The following is a 21,459-nucleotide window of genomic DNA, read 5'->3' as shown; positions in this document are numbered from 1 at the left end:
ACCCGTGCCCTCCGTGTGGCCTGGCCCGTGAGCTGGCCATTCAGGGAGTCCCCGGAGAGTCCCCGGGCCATGCAGGGAGTCCCTGGCACCCCAGTCCAGCACAGGTGCCCAGTGCCAGGTGGAGCCCTGCCTCTGCGTGTCGTCCCTCCCTCTGACGGGGGGGATGCTGGTAAGGGAGGGGGTCCAAGGGCGTCCAGGTGTTCTCAGAGGTCAGCAGTCGGGCCCAAATCCCTGGGAAGCGTTCATTCATTCACTCCCCGACTCTTTGGTCAGAGCTTCCCGGGTGCCCAGGCACGGGTCTCAGGCAGGTGGTACGCGACAGCAACATAAAGCAGCCCTGTCTTCTGTGCTGCCCAGGTGGGTGGAAGGGCCCTCAGTACTTTGCACTTGGACGCCCTCGGAGGAAACGGAGGGGAAGCCGGGAGCCCTCCGCTGGGCAGGAGGTCCAGGACGAGCTGCCGGCGAGGCCGGGCCGCCCAGACCCGCTAACCTGCCTCTGGGTTGACTTTGCTCCCCTGCCACCGCCCACACCCGCCGGCTCCGAGCTCCCGGGAGAGGCAGGGAGACGCTGCCTGCCGGTGCCCGTGAATCACGAGTGTAAAGTGCACCCGGGGCCTTGGCAGGACGGTCTGTGCCAGGGTGAGGTGTCACTGGGCGACCACGGAGAAATGCTGCTCTCCAGGAGACCCTGAGATAAAAGATAACAGCCTCCCGGCGCGCGGCCCTTAATCGCCGGTAGCGCTCTGCGGTGGGAGCTGCAGGTCCCGGGACAGCGAGGCGGCGGGGAGCGAGGGGGAGCGCGCGCGGGTGCGTGTGCACACGCGCGCGTGTGCGCGAGCGTGCGCCGCGCGGCCTCCCGGCCCCGCCGCGCCCCCCCCGCCCCGGCCCCGGCGCGCCCCCCCGCCCCCGGCCGGCTGGGTGCGCCTCGGGCCGCCGCGCCGCCCGCTCCCCCCTCCCCGGCGCTGGGAGGCGACCCCCGGCGCGCCCCAGGTTCAAAGGCCCCGCGCGGCAGCCCCAGCCCCTCCGGGGGGCGGGGAGGCGAGGGGGTGGTGCGGGCGCCAGAAAAGCCCGAGCCCACAGCCGGCCCGGCGCGGCGATGGGCAGCGCGCTCTGACGCGTGTGAGCGGCGCAGCCAACTCCCGGCCGGGGCGCGGGGCGCAGCGAGCGAGCGAGCGAGCGAGCGAGCGCCGGCCTCGGACCCCGCGGCCGGAGGGCGAGGCCGCCGCGCCGGGCCCAGCGCCCTTTCTCGGCCACAGGCGTCCGTGCCCCCGGCCCGGTGCCCCGCGCCCGATCGGGGTTCATGGAGCTGGGGCTGTGGCTCCTGTTCGGGCTCACGGTGACCTCCGCCGCAGGTAAGCGGGCGGGGCGCGGGCCACTCCCGGCGCGAGCGCACACAAAAGGACCCCCGGGCCGGGGGACGCGCGGAAGGGTGCGTGGTGGGGAGCGGTCCCTTGCCTGGGTTCGCCCCCCCACCCCCGGAGGCGCCCGGGGGCGGGCTGGGGCCGGAGGTTGGGGGTGGAGGCCGAGCGGGACACCGACCCCCCCCCGGGGGGGGGGGGGCTCTGGAGGTTGCGGCCCACCGGAAAGCCAGAGATGCGGCCGGCGCCGCGGACCGGGTTGAAGTTTTCACGAAGTTGGGAACTTTTCAAAAAAGTTTGCCAACTGTTCAGAAACTGTGCAAAGACGATTGCAAAGTTTTCAACGGGCGCAAGTACCTTGCGGACTTTGCGGAAAGTGAAAATAGCTTGCAGGCTTTTCCCCGAGTCATGCACGCAACTCGTAAACTTTTCCGAAACTGTGCACGTAGCGTTTGCAAACTTTTCAGAACATGTGGCAGAGCTTGGAGGCTTTACAGAAAGTGCAGCAAGTTTGGTTGTCCCTCTCCCCCAGGCTCTTGGGAACGGTGGGGGTGTGAGTCGGGGGTGGGGGCGGGGGGTTCTGCATGCTCAGGAGCCCCTCCGTCTACCTCCTGCAGGATTGGTGCCTCGCCCCCAGCCTGGGGACGCTGGCAGGAGCGGCGTGCCTGGGGCCCCGCCTGCAGCCAGATCCGAGGGGGACATCGAGGACGCGGTGGCCACTACAGCAGTGCAGAGTCCAAGTCCCAGAAGCCCTGGGCAGGACCAGGAGCCAGGGCGGTTTGGGGAACAGGCCCCCGAGGGGGGTCCTGTGCACCCCCGAGCGAGGCGCTGCACGTGTTTCACCTACAAGGACAAGGAGTGCGTCTACTATTGCCACCTGGACATCATCTGGATCAACACTCCTGAGTGAGTCCGCCCGGTCCTGGGTGGTGGGAAGTGATGACAGGGCTGGGGGCTCCCAGGCCCCGCCCACATTGTCGCGCCCCCCCCCCCCCCCAGCACCTTAGCCCATTCCTGCCAGGTCAGCCGGGAGCCTGCCCTGGCACGGCCCCCAGCTCTCACCACCCCCCCACCCTGCCCCCCACGCCCAGGGATGTGTCTCCTATCCCCTTTGAGGGCCTGGCCGGGAAGAAACCCAATCTCAGAGTTTCTGATCCGGTGGAAGGGGGAGCCCTCCCTCCGAGAGAGGTGAGCTGGCCAGAGGGATTAGACACCTGAGAAGTCTTTCTTCGATTGAGGAAAGTTATCTCCTGCCCCAGGGGCTAAATGGGCCCCCCTGCCCCCCGACCCTGCCAGGCTCCAAGGGGTTTCAAATTCCTCGAAAGCAGCGTGCTCTCCAGAGAACACAGGGGTGGGCCTGGCAGGGCCCGGTGGAAACTTCCCAGGCAGGGTGAAATTCCACGGGCACCAGGCTCCTTTCTTCCTGGGGGTGCAGTGCTGACTGGTCCTGCCACAAGCTGGCCTCCATCACCCAGTGTCGCCCACTGCCACCTACTGCCACAGACGGCCTCCCCGTCTCCCCTCCAGCCCCTAGGGGCTCTTTCTGTAGGACCAGGGCAGTGCCACCGGGAGTCCTGGGGTCTGGAGTCCACCTTCCAAGGCCATTGGGTAGAGAGTGCGCTCTGCCGTGGGAGGATTTGAGTGTCCCCCATTCACTTACTCGATTTGGGAATCTCCTTCTGCAGAAACATCGCCTTACAAACAGTAAAGAGGGCTTGACCTTGCTCTGGTCACCTGCCTCCTGGGCTTTGTCTCCCCCGAGCTCTGAAATCTGGGACTCCGTGTTCGGTTCCCCAGGTGTTCTTGGGATCTCTTGGGACTCCTGCTGGTGCCCTACTGGGGATTCCTGTTGAGGAGCTGGTGGTGAATGGGGACCTTTCGCTGGGAAAGGTGACTTTGCTGCTGTGTTTGGGGCCACCCCGATTCACGTCCCCCACGGCTTCCTTCATCCCCAGCCTCTGAGCACGCTAGGTGACAGCTTTGATGGGCTCACCCGCCACGTTTCATGAGCCCCTGCAGAAGGAGGCACCGAGGAGGGTACCCCTGAGGGGTCGAATAGCTTTCAGACCAGGTGACAGGATCTCTAAGCACATCCGGGGTAGGTCTGGAAAGTGACCCCATTATGCCAGAGCGGCAGACGGGGCCAGCTTCGCTGAACCACCTCGACACTCGCACGGGGGTCCCAGGCTCAGAAGGACCCACGCTCGGTTTCAGTCAACACTGGACTGCGTCTTGCCTTAGCCAGGGGCCCAAGCTGTGCATATAGAAGGAGAAAGGAGAGCCGACTGAATTAGGGGCAGCGGGCCTGGGGCAGAGGAGAGAGGGAGGGGGGCAGGAGAGGGTTCGGAGACCTCCCCCTGTTCCCTGCTTGTCACCGGGCTCCTGGCCGCGGCTGGAGGCCTGATTGCTTGAAATGCGCCCAAGGGGCTCAGCAAACACCCTCTGGTCTGTTGGCAGCCGTGTCTCGTAATTCCGAGTTGTCGCGTATGAAGCTATGGGCCTTTGACTTTTTTAATTTTTTAGGGCGGCTGCCTTGCTGGCGTCCTCCCTCGCGGTTTGACCTCCTCCCCTCTTTCCTGACCCCGGTTCATTTTAAACACTAGGAAAGAAGGATGAACTATGGTGTTTGAGAGCTCTGTGTACAAAAAAAATGACAGCAGACAGATGGGCACTCTGAAGTAAGACAAGCAAAATCGCTTTCATAGGGAAGCTTTCTCCAGATGCTCTGGGTCCTTCCTTCTTTCCCTCACCACTCCCCTCGCCCGCCTCTCTCCTTCCCTTTCTTCCCTTCCTTCCTTCCCAAACTCTATAGATTGGTAGACAGGTCCGTAGACATCTCGGACAGGACGGGAACGTGAGAAAATGGGCTAGGGACAGGGGACGTGGGCCTTCGGAGGATGGAGGAAGAACACAGCCGCCGAGCTGAGCCAAAGGGGCGACGGTGGAGAGCAGCGAGGTCTTTTCCGGGTCCCTCTCCGTTCCTGCCCCCGCCTCCCGTGGCAGACCCTCCCGGTCTGTGGAAACTTCTCCCGCGTGTGATGTGCATTCTGGCCTCGCCGCTGCGCCGGGAATCGCAGCGGCCTTGATCTTCATGCCTACGTCGAGAGTCTTGACTTTGGGTGACGTCGCGGCGTGTGACGTCTTCCTGCGGCCCCTCATGTTGCGCGAAGACGGACCCCACAGTCCTTCTCTGCCTCGGGAGGACATGGGTTCCGTGAGTGTGGTCGCTCGCGCCGTGTCCGAGGACCTGAAAGCTGCAGGTGGACCGTGCGAGGTACCGCCGAGGCCCCTTCTGCATCTTCGGTGGAAAGTCGACGTCCGGTGAGGGCTCGAGAGACCAGGTTCGCGAAGCATCTCGCGGGTGGAATTGCTGAGGGTGTCTGGCTCTGCCACAGACTTTTACGGGCTTCCTTCTTGCAGACCGAGCTCGGCGAGCGCTCTCTGCCGGGTGCTAGACGTTCGGGACCGCGGGTTGGCTTCGCTTAGGTCCGGCCGTCTGGCGCTCCTTCCTGTCTTCGCCGTCACTGAGGTTCGGGTCTGCCGTGCTTCCTCCCACAAACAAGGCTTCTTGTTCCAGCGTGCGTGCACGCTCTCCAGAGGCCCGCGCATCCCAGCAGACGCGTGCGGGAATGTGGATTTTTCTCGGGGGGGTGTGGCCCGTGACTTCCATTCAGCCTCTGGGAAGCGTGTGGCCGGCCCCAAAGAGGTACCCAATGTGTCCTGGGCAGGTGCACTTCCTGGGCTTGTGGAGGCGCGGAGCCACGGCACAGGGTGGTCTTCGTGACTCCCCTCGGCCGTGTCGGGGAGCTTTCACCCCTCCCCCGACAATCCCACCATCGCCCACAAAAACGGGAAAAAAACCTCCAAATCAGAGAAACACATATCCCATTTTAGGATCGTGGAAAGCTTGCCAAGAATACGATAACGGGGGAAGAGGTGGTGAGCAAGTGGAGTGTGCACTTACACACATGTACACACGGGGCCGTCCTCTGCGAGTGCTTGAGAAACAGAAGTGTCCTCGAGCCCAGTGGGGGATTGTGCTGGGGTCGCCAGAGAGAAAGAACTAATAGGACACGTGTGTGTGTGTGCGTGTGTGTGTGTGTGTGTGTGTGTAGAGATGTCCGTGCAAGTATGTGCACATACGCCCACAGGAGGCATTCTGGAGGCAGAATTCTTTCCTCGTCAGGCACCCCGGTTTGGTTTTGTTTTGTTTTTTTCCACTAAGGCCTTCGACTGATTAGTTGAGGCCCACCCACATTACGGAGGGTAATCTGCTTTACTCAAAGTCTGCGGATCTTAACCTTACATCTAAAACAAATACCTTCTCGGCAACATCTAGACTGGCACCTGACCAAGTATCGGTACGGTGGCCTGGCTAAGTTGACACATAAAATTAACCCCTCCTGTTCATCACTCCAAGGACATAGTGAGGGAGAGGCGTTGTGTGCTGTGATGGGGAGCGTGTTTTCCAGACGCAGCTCTGGGCCACGTGAACTGACCAGGGGGAACGCATTTATGAAGCGGGTCGTGCGGATGTGTGCAGTCTCAACTGTGGCGGAAAATCTGGGATCTACGGCCCCTGCTCGTGGGAAGGCACCAGACGTAGGCACTCTGCCCTGTGTCCTGGCTGGCTAGCGGACTGACTTGGGTGTGGTGACCCTCTCTGAGCGCCCCCTGGGTAAGGTGCCAGCGCCAGTGGGACCCTGGGGTGGTGGCCTCACAAGATGACCGGCCCGCCACCCTCGCTGCGTCGAAGCCTGCCACGCTGACTCGGCCCAGCGGGAATGACGTTTGTGTTGGGTTCTTTTCCTCTCCCAAAGAAGTAGAACAAAAACGATAATGATGACGGTAATTAAAAAAAAACACTTGAACTTGTATTTTAATGTATTTTAGCACAAAAAGGCAACGCTGCCTTCATCGTTGCCTCCTTTGTCGTTCAAGAAGGTCACGTTCACATTTGCAAGAAGGCGCATTCCACGCGTTAGACCGTCCGAGGGAAATGGACGCACTTGGGACCCCAGCGTCCTGCCGATGTGAGGCCCGCTGCCCACCCGTGGTGCGATCGCCCGCCCCCTGAGTCGGGACTGGGCGTATTGTTGTAGCTGGTGAGGCGGAGGGTCGGAGTGTTTCTGGCCGTCGTGATAATCACAGCGACACAGACGATGACGACGATGGCGGCCATCGTTGACAGAGACTGACTCCCGTGTGTAAAGACGTGTGACAGTGACGCCAGAAGGGAGAGGGGACACGGAATATAGTGAATATATCGCCAAGACACGACCATAAAGATAACGGTACCACCTCTAGGCCGGGGCCAGTGCCTCCTGCCATGCCCCATGCTGCGGTTGGGGGGCGCCCGTGAGCAGAAAGTTCTTGCTCAAGTACGGCTGAGGTCACCTCCTTGGACCGGCCGCCGCAGGTCTTGCCTGGCCTAGGAGTGGGGGTGGGGAGGGGTTAGCACTGAGCGAGCCACACCATCTCCAGCCCTCAGTGGCGCTCCTAGAAGGTCTAACTGGCATTGCATTAGCACAGGGTTGACAGACCTGGGGGTAAAGGTGTGCCTGGCTGCCTCCAGCTGCCGATAAGCGGCTTGATAAGGACACTCCGGCCAAAGGTTATTCCAGGCTCCGTGAGACTTGGTTCCGCCCTTTCGGCCCCTCCTTGCTTTCTCTTGCTTCCCTGTCCCCTTGGTAAATCATTGGAATGTTTGGGGCTTGGCATTCTGTGTAGGCATTGGCCTGGGGCTCCCCTCCGTTAGTGGGGAGGTGGGGACAGCCACCAGGGTCTGTCATTTCAGGATAATGTGAACGGCCAGTTTGGAACCTGTTTGTTAAGTGCCTCATGGCGAGGTCTCCGTAAGGGGTCTGTCCGCGTTCTCCTGTGCTCCCCCGAGTAAACGCCGGGCCTCTGGTCTGCGGGGACGACCCTGCCCAGGAGCCGAAGGGGCTCTGCCAGGAAGCCATTCCAGGAGACACTCTGCGCGCTGGTTTACAGAAAATAATTCGCCTTGCGCCTGCGAGGAGGACACGGGAGAGAAGATGCTGTCGGCCAGACTGGACGTGAGTTTGAACCGCTGACGGTTTTGCTTGACTTTGTGAGCCTTTCTCCCTGTGGGAACCGTGTCTGTCTCCTTCGAAATCTGGTAAATGTTCAGATCCAAGTTTTGAGTTCAGGTACCGTGTCCCTGGGGACACTTCACGGCAAGATACGTCTTTAGGAGTTGAGGGCCTTGGGGCTAAGCCTCAGTTTGTTGGAGAGGTCGGTGCACGGAAGGTGACCTCACTGTAGGGGTCGCTGGGCCCCAGAGCCCCTTTCTGTGCCCCGGGGTGGGTGTGAGTAGGCCGGGGGGTGGGGTGCAGGGGCAGAGACGGGCTTGGTCAAGCGCAGCAGATCCCCACGATGACAGGGGCTCGAGGCGAGGGGCAGTTTGCTTTTCAGCAAGAAAGCGTGGAAGGAAAGGCGTGACCCCGTGTGACCCCAGGGGGGCGAATTTGGGTCTCTGCTAGATGAAAGGGACCTCACAGCTGGGAACTTGGCCTTAAATCTGAAGGCAGGTGAAAGGCTCTGACATCTCCTGTCTGGTTTATTCCTGCAAGAATTTAAAACAAAGGAAGCTGGGAAGCAAAAGGCGCTTTCCTTCAGGAGGCCCTGTGGCTGTGCTGGGGCCTCGCCCGGCTTTTCTGCTCCAGCGCCCAGGCCCGGGCCCCCTGGGGACCCACCGCACCGCCGCGCACACCCCCAGGCGACCCTGCGCGAGAGGCACTCCGCCTTCGGCAGGAGATGATCTCTCATTTCTGTGTCACCTGTCAGGTGGAAACGTGGTGCCGTGAAATGGGACACGCGCACTCTTGCCCCTGCTGGGGACAGGAAGGGAGAGCCGTCTTACTGCCAAGGGAGGGCCGCGTGTCCGGACAGAGTTTGGGATGTAAACTCCTGCCCACCCAGCAAGTGTCCCTCGAGCGGACCGACAGCGGGATGGGGTATCTGTCTGCCTCTCTCAGCCGCCCCAGCTTGGAGCCTTGGGGAGGCCAGAGCTTTTGGAGAGCTTGTCCAAGGGCTGGGAGGTGCAGACCTTCCCTTCTTCTATGGGCTGCTCAGGCCCGACCGGGCAGGAGGCCTCGACACACAGTGACCCCAGAACGGGGCAGCCGGGGAGCCCTGTGTCCCAGCCCAGCAATTTACAGAAGGAAACATTCATTTCAGGAGTCCCTGAGAGGCACGAAGGCCAAAGTGGCAATGGGGCAAATGGCCCGTGGCGGGGTGTGTGTCGGGGGTGGGGGGGGACAGCTCCACTCACGCCTCAGGAAGCGTAAAAGTTCTACCAAAGGTCAGAAGCAAGTCAGCGAGAAAGCAGAGGTGTGTGTATCTCTCCTGGACTGTTTCCACGGGTGTTGGGCAGGGTCGAGGATAGGGTGAGGCCGGTGACATCCCTGAAGGTGTGCCCAAGCGTTCGTCGTAAAGATGAATGAATGTTAATGCGGTATTTAAAAAAAAAAAAAAATTAAAGCAAGAAATTCATGATCAACAGAGTATCAGCATTTGTAATAAAGGCAGGACTGGACATCGCTTACCCGGCCTGCCCCACTCACCTTGCCCTGACCCCAACATTGAGTTCTCGGTTGGCGGTAAAGCCCGTGTCTCTACAGGGACTCAATTATTCTTAGTTTGTGATAAGTGGCCGATGGATCAGGGCTACCAAAAGGACATGACCCAAGGACGCAAACAACTAGATCAGGAGGAAAACGAGTCTTTATTATAGTTGCGCTGGAGAGTAGGTCTTTGTTCAGTCGGATTTTCCATCCTTATGGTGGAGTTTCCTGAAAATTAGCAAGAGCGTCTTCTCTTACTGTGGATTCTTTAAAGGGATGTGTGATGGCGTCTGTATTTTCTTTTTTTATCCCTCTGCGAATACCCCTCCATCCCTGAAAAAGGATCTGCTCCTTATGTTACCTCCACTGTTTCCACTGCTGGAAACTATTTTGAGCCACATCTGTGTGGCTTTGCATAAACTTGTAATGAGGCCGTGCCAGACAGACGTGGAATTGCCCACATTTGCCCCGGAATCCATTAGGGTCACGGGGGGCTGGGGAAGGAAACCCCACGTGCACGCTTTCAGGGCCATACGAGACGGAGGGGAAAACACACATCTGCAGGGTTCCGTAGATGGCTTCGTGCCCCACATAGCGGAAGGCTTTGTCTCCCCAACTTCTGTTTTGAGCCGTAACTCTCAAAAACCTCACAGCACACCATAAGCACGGAGCATTTTTCCGCTCCCCTTTCCTTGGACCCCTCGTGCCTCCAGATCTCCTTCCATGGGTGTGTGCTGTGTTTGGGAAGAATGTGCCTGTGTCCCAGGGAGCAGGTGCTGTGATAAAGTCTGTGGCTTCGGTGTTATTTTTCAGCCTGTTTAGATGGGAAGAGGACACAAGAGCATGTAAACAATCTAGGCCAACGCGTGGTGGTGAGACCTTGGAGTCTGTTGGGGGACAGGGACCCCCCCCCCCCCCCCCGCCGCCCCGCCATTTAGCTGTGGTTTTATTGCTGGAGTGAAAGGTCGGGACTGCTCCGGCCAATGCTGTTTGGAGACGGGGTGATGCGGGTGTTTGGGGATCTCTAGGTGGAGTATGGAGATGGACAGACATTTCCAGAGGTCCAGCCAGCCCTTTCCTTTCTCAGGCTCAGAGGAAAGGTACTCCCCGGGGGCTCTCAGTAAGCTAGTCTTCCGTTTGGACCAGAGACCTGGGTCAGCCTAGCGACCCTCTGGAGTCCCCTCTGGTGCCTCAGCCATTGATGCAACTGGCTTTTCCGTCGTGCCACTGGTGTGGCCAGCAGGAGCTCTTGTCAAGACATAGATCTTTCACTTCGAGGAATCCGGAGACCCCCTTCTCTCCAGGAAAAAACCCTCCAGGATGGGCCAGTTGAGGGCAACCATAGAAGTCCGATAAGTCAGCCAAGAAGGCAGTACATTTGGGAGATGGGGTGTAGCCCAGAAATAACGGCTCATTTAGAAGTCACGCCTTCCTTCCTCCGTTCATTCAACACGTACCTATTACTGAGATAATTGAGGTGTTACTGAGCACCACGCTGAGCCAGATGCTACATCTGTGTGCGGAAGTGAGCAAGACAGAAATGATCAGTGGTTCCGGTTGGAGAGACCCAGTTAATCCTGATCAGGAGGGACAAGAAGGAAGCCAGTAGAGATGTAGAATCGACCATCATTCTTGGGTCTTATTGATGGGGTCAGCCCTCCGCAGACTCTGAAATGTCTCTTATTCTCATAATACTCCCAAACAAACAGCCAAGTCCTGGATAAGCTCAACTTTTTTTTTTTTTTTTTTTTTGGGTGGGGGTGGATGAGTGTCCTAAAAAATAGTTAACCACCAACACACAGCACATTGCCGACTTTTGATATTTCTAAACACTGGAGGATCACTGGGTGTTTTTGAGGCTGCGGGAGGAAGACTCTCCACACGGGCTGGTGGCCGGGCGAGCGGTCTGCCTTGGGGTCTTTCGACGCTAAGATGCAAGGATTTTCTGCAGGGGAAGCAGAGCTACAGATTGCCCGTTCATTTCACGTTGTTTGTGAGCATAAGATTTGTGTCGTCCCCTTTCGAACCAGAAGGCACGTGTGTATCTTCTGCTTGTATAACAGGGTCGCTGAGGAGCTGTATTTCCTGGTCTGTTTTCTTTCCTGGAGGCCGGAAGGGCCCCCTGGGGGTTGTCTGGCACGAGGCCTGGCCCGCAGCAGACTTGCACAAGCATTTGACGGGTGGACGGGGGATCGATTCGCTGGAGGCGAAGGCTTCTGAGGTGGTCAGCTGAGAGTCTGGGGCTCGGCTCCGGGCATCTTGAAACGGAGGAGAGTGAGTGGTCCACCTGCTTTAACCTGCCCAAAGCGCAGCGTGATTCAAAGCAAACATTTCACAGTGGGCACACCTGGAAGGAAAGGACTCCAGCCAGCTTAGTTTGCTGGGTTTTGTCCTGACTCTGAACCCACTCTTTTGTGCTTTGTTGCGACGGAGAAAATTTCCGGCAGCTGGAGACACTCTGGGTCTTCCTGTTGAATCCAAGAGGTCACGGTCACTTCAGTCGCAAGAAAGTGAGTTCCGGATCAGCTGGCCGTCACTGGTCACCAGCCACAGAAACCTAGTCTAGACTAATGTGGCATAAAGGACATTTATTGGAAGGACACAGACTGAGAAGAAGAAGCGTCAGAAGCAGGAGGGGGACCGGGACTGCGGGCCCAGGGGCTCAATGGGATGGACAAGGCAGCGTGGGGCCCCCTGGGAAACGGTAGCTTTCTGATCTCGTGTTGCCCCACTCGGGTGTCTTGGGAGAGACAGGATCCCATTTGCCCAACTCGGGTCACCTGCTGAGTCCTCAGGGGCAGGTGAGGCACATTGATGGACAGTCTCGCCGAGACCTCACACGGGAGGGAGGGATAATCCCCCAGAGGAAAGGTAGGCGCTTAGATTCCAGGAGACAAACGCAACCAAGCTTGGCCTCAGGCTCTAGAGGATTCCAGGCTTCCAAGTCCTTTAAGAGGGGTCCTCCTGTCTCTGGGCTTGCGTCCCCCCTGCCTTCTCACCTTTGGGCTCAGCAGGTGCACTGGGTGCTCGTGGAAGAGGATGGCCATAGCCCGTGGCTACTCTCTCCTGTCTTACTGGTCCAGAGTTCTTTCTTCACAGTTCTCCCCGGTTAGGGGGACCAAGGCAATGAGCGAAGGTAGGTCACACTTTCTTCCTTGCCCAAGAAGGCATTCCTAAGCTCGGGACTTGCCTTCTGTGGAAGGAAGTTCGGGAGACCTGAGATGGGGCGGCCGTTAGAAGGCACACTGGGGTTGAGAAGTGGTTTCTCCGGGGAGTGGCGTGAGGTATCTGATGACCGTGTGGGCTGCGGGGTCGGCCGGCAGGGTCACACCTTCTGTACAGTATGTTCCCTGGGCCCAAGGGTGAATCTGCCTTTGCTCCCCCCTTCAGAAGGAAGAATGGGAGCAGAGGAAGTAGAGCCTCAAATTGACATTCTGATGGAAGTGAAAACAGTCTGTTTGTGTCAGAGACTGGAATGTGGGCTTTTTAAACTGCAGACAGCTCTATTTATAAAAATGGTATCGAGGGCTGATTTTGTCCCTCTGTGACATGTGTGTCCTGTGACCTGTCTGGCCCGGTGCTATGGGACAGGCCACCAGACTCAGATGCCCACGAGGGCCGGACCCGTAACACAAATGAGCAGAAGGAAAGGTGTTTGCAGGGATTGGGGCAAAATAGAGCGTTCATGCCCCATCTCTGACTTTGTCACTAGGCTTGTGATGACGGTTGAGCCATGTCGGGGATTGGGGTTGGTGTTGATACAGCCTCTAGTTATCTGAGAGAAGCTGGAAATCGGGATGTTCAATTTCATAAAAATTGTCAAATGAAAAGAAAAACCCTCTGTTGATTGGATGAAACCCATAAATTGCCAAATTGCCAACCCCTATGGTGGATTAAAGCTGTGTGTGAACAGGGCCACTTTGTCTTGTCTGTCTTGTTCATGGATGTTCACCCAGAGTCCAGTCCAGTCTGATATTTGCTGAATGCTGCTCAGTGAGGTGGGGGGAAAAACTGGGTTTTCAATGACAATTTGATAAACTTTCCTGGGAGATTAGAATTTGGTCAGTGAATCTCTTTTTGCTGCTTCTGGCTGGCCCCTGTGAATGTCTCTATCCCTCCTTTAAAGTTCAGTATAGGGGCGCCTGGGTGGCTCAGTCAGTTGAGTGTCTGACTGCGGCTCAGGTCATGATCTCGCGGTTTGTGGGTTCAAGTCCCGCTTCGGATTCCGTGTGTGTCTCTCTCTCTCTCTGCCCGTCCCCTGCTCGTGCTCTGTCTCTCTCTCTCTCTCAAAAAATAAATAGTAAAACATTAAACAAAATTTAAAGTTCAGGTATAGAAGCCAGTTTCCTAATCAGAAAGATGGAGATAACAAATCCATTTATATGAGAAGGCAACACTGAACTTAAAAACAGAATCTTAAAAAAAAAAAAAAAAGGCAATTTTCCTTATTTTAAAAACTTCTTGCAGAGAAAAATCAAGCGCTTCCTGTGCACTATCCCCCCCTGTGATAAACTTTCCTGGGAGATTAGAATTTGGTCAGTGAATCTCTTTTTGCTTTTGGATTTGGATTTGGAAGTTTAATATTTAACAACATTCGTAGGTGACATTTAGGAAAAAGTGGTAAATAAGGAACACCGTGATAAATAACACTGGCACCACCGTCCCCCATCAATAAGGAACGTACGTAGGTGGCAGGACAGCTTATTGCACAGACAGACACCCTGTGAGACGCCGCATGTGAAGATACGCCGGAAGGGTGTTCTGTCTTGTCTAAGAGCATTTGGATTGATCTTCTCGTCCGCGTCTCCTTTGTGTGGAGCTCTTGTGTTTTAACCGAAACCCGAACAGAGGAAAGAGCTGCCTACTTTTTGCAGAGAACCGCCTTCTCCAAACCCTGCTGTTGAGCAGTGGGCTAAACCAACTGGCCAGAGGGGAGCATTCTTGGACCCCCAGGGCTTGGAGCAGGGGTTTCCAGGCTTAGGATGGGGGGGGGAGGAAGCGGAGGGGGCAGTGTCTCTCTGTGAACATTCTTTGAAAATCGCAAGGACTCATTTGCATACGAGCTCCTTGCACTTGACTGCTGGGAAAGCGCTTAGCTTTGCTCTATTGACAAATACCATGTTGCCTTGTTTCCTTACTTGAAACACTTTGGAGTGTTTTCGCCGAAGTCGAGTGGCCATGTTGCCTTGTTTCCTTACTTGAAACACTTTGGAGTGTTTTTGCTGAAGTCGAGTGGCTGTGCACACGCAAATGCACCATCAGCTGACGGCAATTTCAAAATCGGTAGTCTTGCCGTTGATGGAAACACGGGAGCGTTGTTACTCCTCGTGTGTAATTTTCACCAAGAAATGGGGACCGGGTTTAATGTCAACACTTTGAGACTTAAGGCGGCCCTATTACCGGAAGAACATACCTTTAGCCAGATCCGGCCTCACGACAGTCTCTGTTGTGCTGCCATCCCACTCCTGAGAAGAAATGGGATTTTAGCAAAGGTTCGGCTCAGAACGGGACTGGGTTCTGCTTGCTTTCTCCATTTTGCGAGCCAGTACCGAAGGCAGGAGGCAGCCACCTTCTACCCATTGGGAAGGAACCCGCCACAACGCGGAGCACAGACACAAGAAGATGAATGGGGAGGGGGCGCTCCTTTGCTCTGGCCTCCGACCCAGCAGGGCGGGACGTTGGAAGTGGGTTCCAAGCATCAGGTCGCGAGGGGGCGCTCCCACCCCCGCTCCGCCCCCACCACCCCGAAAAGACTCCATGATGCTGATGTGTGTTTCAAATTAAAGTAAATCCAATTTGATTTTATTTTGAGAATCCAGAGAGGATGTCAGAATCCCCTTTGAGGCGGGTGATTGGTGATGCTCCGTGGGGCTCACAGAAACCAAGGTGGCTCATCTTGGAAAACCAGGCCCTGTTGGAAAAGTAACTTTTGGCCATATAAGCTTTCTTTCTCTGGTTATTAGCAATTTGTCCCCCAGTCCCATTCAATGGTGCTAATGAGTTAAGCATATGCTTTTAATTTTTCCCACCACACTGCCGCCTGGCTGTCTTCCCCCTTCTCTGGAGAGTGATGGTTTGGATGTAGATGAGCATAAGGAAAAGACAAATGTTAATTGTTCCAAATGACACCGACAGCCTCGTCCAGCTCCAGCCGTAAGTGAGACGGGTAAACGTTTTCAGACTTCTAAATGAGATTTTTTAAATAAGCCTTTCCCCAAGGACAGTTCCATCCTTGCCTCTGATGTTTGTGTATTCGAGTAAACCCGTGTTTGGAGGCCAGGATGTGTCCACAATGGCCATAATTACATTTGTGTATTCCCGTTAATGCAGACGGCGAGGCGATGTGCGCACACGAGAAATTGGCTGTTGGGCGGGCAGGGCACGGCCGGCCTCGGGCTGGGAGCTGGGCAGGCCTCTTACTGGTATGGATGACCGGCCCCGGGCGCTCGCCCAAGGACGAGGCAGACCAGCACGCGTGACAGCCAGAACGTCAGTGTCCGGGGTTCGGGCCCGGGAAGACAGCCCAGAACCGCCCTCGAAGGACCCGGGACTGGGGGCGCACCTCGAGTGCTGACACCTCCTCCCCCAGCGCCGCCCACCGTCCTACCCCCTCGGCCCCAGCCCCCTTGCTGGGGGCTTGGGGAAGACGGCTGAAAGGTTCCCTGCACAGAGCATGGGGGACCACGGGGACACCAGTTCTCAAGGTGTCGCTGGACCCCACCTCTCTTGCTGAGAGAGAGGTCTCCCAGCCCTGGCCAGCTCCGCCCCCACGGATGCCCCCGGAGTGGGGAGGCCCGTGGCGCTCGTCCACACGCGGCCCTGACGCTGCTCTGTCCTTTGCAGACGGACCGTGCCCTATGGACTGTCCAACTACAGAGAAAGCTTCCGGAGCAAGAGGTCCGCGGGGCCGTTCCCGCAGAGCCCACAGCCGTCCAAGCGGACGCTGCGCTGCGCTTGTGTGCGGAGTCGGGACAGCGCCTGCCTGCACTTCTGTACCCGCACCCTGGCCGTCAGCAGGTACGACGTCCCCGTCACACTCACCCCCGTGGTGCTGCAGCTCCGGGTGAAAACAGGCTGGGAGAGTCTGACTGCCGCGCGGGGCGCGGGGCCTGGGGCAGGAGGGCTTGGGTGCGCCCTGGCTGGTGTGGTCTAGTGGGCTGCACACCGCACGTGGGTGCCCTTGGCTCCAGGGGTGGGGGCGGGTGGGTACCACGTCCGGCCTCCTTGCTGCCTTTCAGAACAGAGCCCGCAACGTGGCCCTGGCCACGTCTGGTCTGCAGACACACTTGTGGACCGCACGGCAACTTTGCCAAAATCTCAGTGAGTTGCCAACATTTAAACGTTGAAGAATTACCCACCCTTGCCACACGCGTATTTTTAGCTTCTCGAAGAGCCGCAGATGGGACGATCTGGTCGCAGGAGGGCCCCGCGTTCCCTCCTGGCCAGTATAGGCTGGAACTGAGGGAGCCACTCACCTCTGAGGGAGGTGTGCTGCGTCCATTCCCCTGTATTTGCACATCACCTCACTCTGGGGACTCCTTGAGTTTGAGACCCTGTAGCCCTAACTCTGGCTGCCGGAGAGAGGTTTGTGACTCGGTAGGGACCCGGCTAAATGGGCAGACCGCGGGTTTGACGTGGGACGACCGTTGACACGGGCGTCCGCTCAATAGGCAGGTGGTGGCCTTAGTAGTCGGGGACCCAGGATTCGCTGTCGGAAACCCCAGGGCCAACTGCGTTCTTCTTCTTGACTCCTTAACATCTGATGAATCATTGAGGGAGTAGACGCTCTACTTTGGTAGAAATCCACCCACTGGGGGCTCAACCTTCAGAAACCGTGCCTGAGACGTGGTCTTTGGGGAATGTGTTACCGTGCTCGTTGGTGGGGAAGAGCAGGTCCTGATCTGATGACCGAAAACCAGCCAGACAGAAGTACAGGTCGATTCATCCAAACCAGCTCTCTCTCCCCCCAGGAACTCAAGGACAGCAGAAAATCCTGACGATGAGGAACAGCCAGCCGGCGGTGCCGATGGAGGCCTGCGTCCGAGGAGGTGAAGATACTTTCTGAGGCGACGCACCCTTGGGGACAAGGAGGATGTGGTGGCGAGTGATCTGTGAGGGCAGCCGGTGGGAGCCCCACCACGCGTGGGGCGCTGCACCCACAGAACCGGGCCTCTGGTAGACTGTCCCTGGGGACAGAGCAGGCTGAAGCTGTGGTCACTGTCATTGCCCTGTCCCCGGCCAGCCGCTCTTGTCACGGGAGTTGACCCCTTGCCTCCCTTGTGACTCTAGAGCAGTGACATCCGGCTCTGGGTTTCGCTGGGCCTGGACACAGCTTGCTGACCCTGCTGCTCGGAGACACCTCCCCCCGCCCCCCCAAGCCCCGCCGCCTTCCCTGCCCAGGCTCATCTACCTGGGCCCATGTTTCTTTTTCCTGAAGCAACGTGTGGTCTTTACCACCCCCCACCCCCCACCCCAATCATTTCTTGTTTTCAGCAGCTGATTCTGGATGGGGGGTGAAACCTGGCAGCACACGGTCTATGTCCCCCAGTCGGGCTTATGATTTTTTTTTTTAACCTGCTTGTCTTTTTTGTATGAGAGATTCTGAGGGTTTCCTGCAGCCAGACTCGGTTTACTTGTCATTCTATCAATCAGAAATTGTTATTAGTGGCTCGCCTACACATGTGCAATGGGACGGTAATTTATGTCCATAATAATAGCCTGGAGGTGGCTTGGGTTCCTACAGGGACTGATCAAGGGGAGATTAAACCCTGCTCAGTATACAGGAGGCTTTCCAAACCGGTGGCAGTCACTTCTAGTCGTCCGGAGAGATCCGTCAGCATCTGTAATACGAATGGAGAGGAGGGGGGTGGGCGAGGCGGCAGAGAGAGGCCCCGGGAGAGCGTGAGTCAGGCCCCAGCTGGTCCCTGCTTTGCCTCTTTTTGCTTTGTTCTCTCTCCCTCACCCCAAACCCACGCTCCTCTCGGCGAGGACGGGCTGTGATTAAAACCATCCATCCTTTACATCATTTATTCATTCACTCATGCATTCATTCAGCAAAGATGTGTGGTGCACCTGCGACATGCCGGGCAGCGCTCTGGAAGTCGGGGACGCGGGAGGGGACGAGGCGGAGGGGCTGCGTTTGCGGAACTTACAGAATGTGGGGAGCTGACCGCAGACAAATACACTCGTCCCCCCTCCCCCATGGGGGCTTCGTTCCAGATGGACCGCGGACACGCCCATAGGTACTGCATTTTTCCCTACACACACACACACACACACACACACACACACACCCCTCTACCAGGATGTCGCATTGATAAATCAGGCACAGGGAGAGAGTAACTATGATACCTGGTCATAAAGTAGGGCAAGTATGGCAATCTCCTGTAATAAAAGTCACGTGAGTGTGGTCTCTCTTTCCCAAAACGTTGGGTTTGTACTCACCCCCCTTGTGACGAGGAGAGGTGGTAAAATGCTGCGTGAAGATGTGAGTGAGCTGAATACACAGGCCTGTGACACAGCGCGAGGTTACTGTTGTCCTCCTGACGCTGTATCGGAAGGAGGAACATCTACTTCCGGGCCGTGGTTGACTGTGGGTAACTCAGGAAAGCAGGGTCGGGACAGGAAGTGCCAGGGCTGGGGGTTGCAGTTTGGGATTGGGTGGACAGGGCGGTCTCCTTGGCAGAATGATCTGCAGGAAGTCAAGGGGTGAGCCAGGGGGATGATGAAGGGGAGGAGAGTTCAGGGAGGGAGAACAGTAAGTGCAAAGGTCCTGTGGTAGGAATATGCTGGGTCTGTTCAAGGAAGGCCAGAGAGCCCCGCACGGAAAAAGCGTGAAGTTGCTTTTGCTGTCGCTGCTCTTAACTGTTCCATTGAACGTCCAGAAGGTGAGGAAGCACGCACACGTGTCCCCACTGGGGCCTGGAAAGGAGACTCTTGCCAGGTTTTCACGATTCACGTAAAGCTCCCATAAGAAGCTTTATGTGGGAAGAAAAGTCTTTTCTTATAAGCCATGGTCCCTGCTTTCTTGCAAGACTCGACTTAACAATTCCCAGATAAGCATTCTCAGATTGGAAGCTGCCACCGTCCTGAGCTTGTGATAATCAAAGACGGGACCAGGCTGTGGGGCACCTCCCAGTGGCCGCCTCTGCTGGTGTGATTCATTCACACCTTCCCGGGTGGGTGGCAGGCTCTGAAATTGCCACGAAGCACTGGTGGGAAGGGTCACTTCAGAGCAGGGGACAGGGCTAGAGAGGGAGCTGAGAGATGTCCCCTTTTCCAGCCGGTAAGCGCTCTCCTTCATAACGAACCTCTTTTTCTCTTTTGCCCCTTTCTCCAAGATAGGCTGAAGTCCGGGACCGACCAAGCGAGCAGGCCTTAGGCCTCTGGCATCACGTGCTTGCCCGGCGGTGGGCCCCCCGCGCTCTGCCTCCCCCTCTGCTGTGTCAGGAACCCCTGCGGACACAGGCCAGCAGCACCCCATCTCTGGGAGGCCTCAGTTTCCGCTCCTTCCCGGTTCACGTTCCCAGCCTCTTGGAGGACCAGGAATGAGTTTTGCCTGGTGGGGGGAAAACCCACTCAGAAGGCCCACGCTTAACAGTACACCCCTCACCCAAGAATGCCCCAGCCCCAACGACCCGGTTTCTCTAATGGGTAAAATGATCCCAGATGTGCCCCAGAGCCTGACGCCCGCGGCTTGGGTTTCAGGCAGGAAATTGTTTTTGGAGCGCCGTGGCACATCCAGCCGCTTGCTGGCTTTTGCTTCTCTTGGAGTATAAGTGGGCTCCAGGCTGACTTTGCAAACGTAAACACGCGTCCCTTACAACCGATGCGGCGGGAGCATGCGACGCTCCCATCCTGACATCCAGAAGGCACGCGCTGTGGGCTAGGGAGGGCGCCAGGCGTCGATTTTGAATGCGGAGCGTAGCTTTGCAGGAGTTGAGGACTTTGAAGCTTCTAGGAGGATTTAGACAGCGATTTTCAGGTGTGCACGGTACCCACTAAAAGAATGTATCTTTGAGAAAGAGAGGACGAGAGAAAAAAGAAACCTTGATGTTTGTGACGAGGAAAGAAGAACACGAGTATGTGTGGGCTTTGAACCCCGACACGTGCGGCTGCGAGCCTGTCCTCGATCAGGTGCCCTTCTGAGCCCTCTGCGGACAGGCAGGCCAGGCACTTCCCAGAGAGCCACAGTAAAAGCCGCCGGCCTCCCCTCCAGGCCATTTGGGTGAATATTCGCTTTCATGAACAAATGTGGATCTTTGGGGAACGGCTTCAAAATAAGCCACAAATGCAAACTCTTTGTAAATTATGTAAATTCCTATTTATCTATGTAATTGGCAACCACTGGGGATTGTAACGCCCCACAGGTCACGATCTGTTTCCGCTGTGCTTTTTACGGCCGGCCCAAGATTGCCGTGCGTATCCGGCAAAGTATTTGGTGCCAACGTCATTGATGCAGACGCCCCCCCACCCCACACACACACCCCCGCCCCCAGCTGGCAGAGAGATGAGAACCCACATGGGAGGCATGCCCAGGTCACCACGCGGGAAAATTTAAGGTGGTGAACGACAGAGCGTTGGCGTTGACCAAATGCTAAATTCTGCGTGCGTTATTTCATGAGCTCTTACAGATAGAAAAGGGAGTACCTATCACCCGGAAAAGGAGGGCAGTGCTTTGCTAGCAGGAATGTGTACAGTTTAGAGAAGCAACTATTTATTGTGAAACTCTTTATTTCGATTCCTTTATGTGGATCTGTTCAAAGTAAAGCCACTGTGTATATATAGACCGATTTTAAATTGTGTTCTGGATCCAAACGCATATTCCTTAGAGCTTGAGTTCCATTTTTAAAACGCATAGGCACCGTTTGGCTCTGTGGCAGGATGCTATCTTGGAGAGAAATTCATCCGTTGTGCTAACACTCAGAAAATACTGTCAAATGCATAATAAAAAAAAAAATCTAGAAGTTTGCTCTGATTTGTGGGTTCTTCTCGCTGGTGTTATATGCCTGGTTACACATCAACTTTTCATGGACCTCTGGAGAGCATGGAGGGAGTTATAGTCCAGGAAGTAGAATCCATCCAAAGTCAATTATGGAGGGAGGCAAACAAGCGCTGCTTGGATTTTAAGGAAGGAGCGGGATTTGGGGACCATCCGAGGAAGAGAAACAACCCAAGGCAGTTTCGGAAGAGAGAAATTTGGGGAGAGAACTGGCTCCTTCCTCTGGCACCTGTCCCGTTCACCTTGGTGGCACCGCAGAGGCCATGGGAATGCCAGAACAGGAGTCCGGGGACAGAGCGGTCACGGTCAGCAACCTGCAGTCGACCTTCTCAGCCTTTCAGATGGGCATTGTCTTTTGCTTTGCTGCTCACGGTTTGTGGGAATGAGTAGGCTCAAGTGACCACGTTTTGTTTGATATTCTCCACAGGTTGCAATGGTTTTAAGCCTTGAGGACGACAAGGGTGTCTTGGGCGGAGGGGGTTGGAAGCATCCGGAAGGATTTGGGTTTTCT

The 21,459-nt window shown here is 56.7% G+C and overlaps 1 protein-coding gene across 5 annotated transcripts; it reads left to right on the top strand.

The window, feature by feature from the left end:
- The first annotated feature begins 936 nt into the window (after positions 1 to 936).
- Positions 937 to 21,319, top strand: EDN3 (endothelin 3). Of its 5 annotated transcripts, none has more exons than XR_008289018.1 (6): positions 937 to 1,352; positions 1,976 to 2,264; positions 15,791 to 15,964; positions 16,918 to 16,995; positions 18,002 to 18,189; positions 19,288 to 21,319. XR_008289018.1 is itself a non-coding variant. In XM_027046599.2 (5 exons), exons 1-5 carry the CDS (start codon positions 1,301 to 1,303, stop codon positions 18,114 to 18,116), a joined length of 708 nt encoding a protein of 235 aa, XP_026902400.1. In that variant the 5' UTR covers positions 937 to 1,300; the 3' UTR covers positions 18,117 to 18,363. The 5 variants fall into 5 exon arrangements, 3 of the variants coding, with proteins under 3 accessions (XP_026902400.1, XP_026902403.1, XP_026902402.1); XR_008289017.1 differs by having other exon boundaries at positions 19,292 to 21,318; XM_027046599.2 differs by lacking the exon at positions 19,288 to 21,319 and having other exon boundaries at positions 18,002 to 18,363.
- Positions 21,320 to 21,459: the final 140 nt, after the last annotated feature.

Source organism: Acinonyx jubatus, chromosome A3, assembly GCF_027475565.1.
Source record: "Acinonyx jubatus isolate Ajub_Pintada_27869175 chromosome A3, VMU_Ajub_asm_v1.0, whole genome shotgun sequence".
Lineage (NCBI taxonomy): Eukaryota > Metazoa > Chordata > Mammalia > Carnivora > Felidae > Acinonyx > Acinonyx jubatus.
The sequence above is the reverse complement of the archived record's forward strand: the minus strand, read 5'-3'. Positions and strand labels throughout refer to the sequence as shown.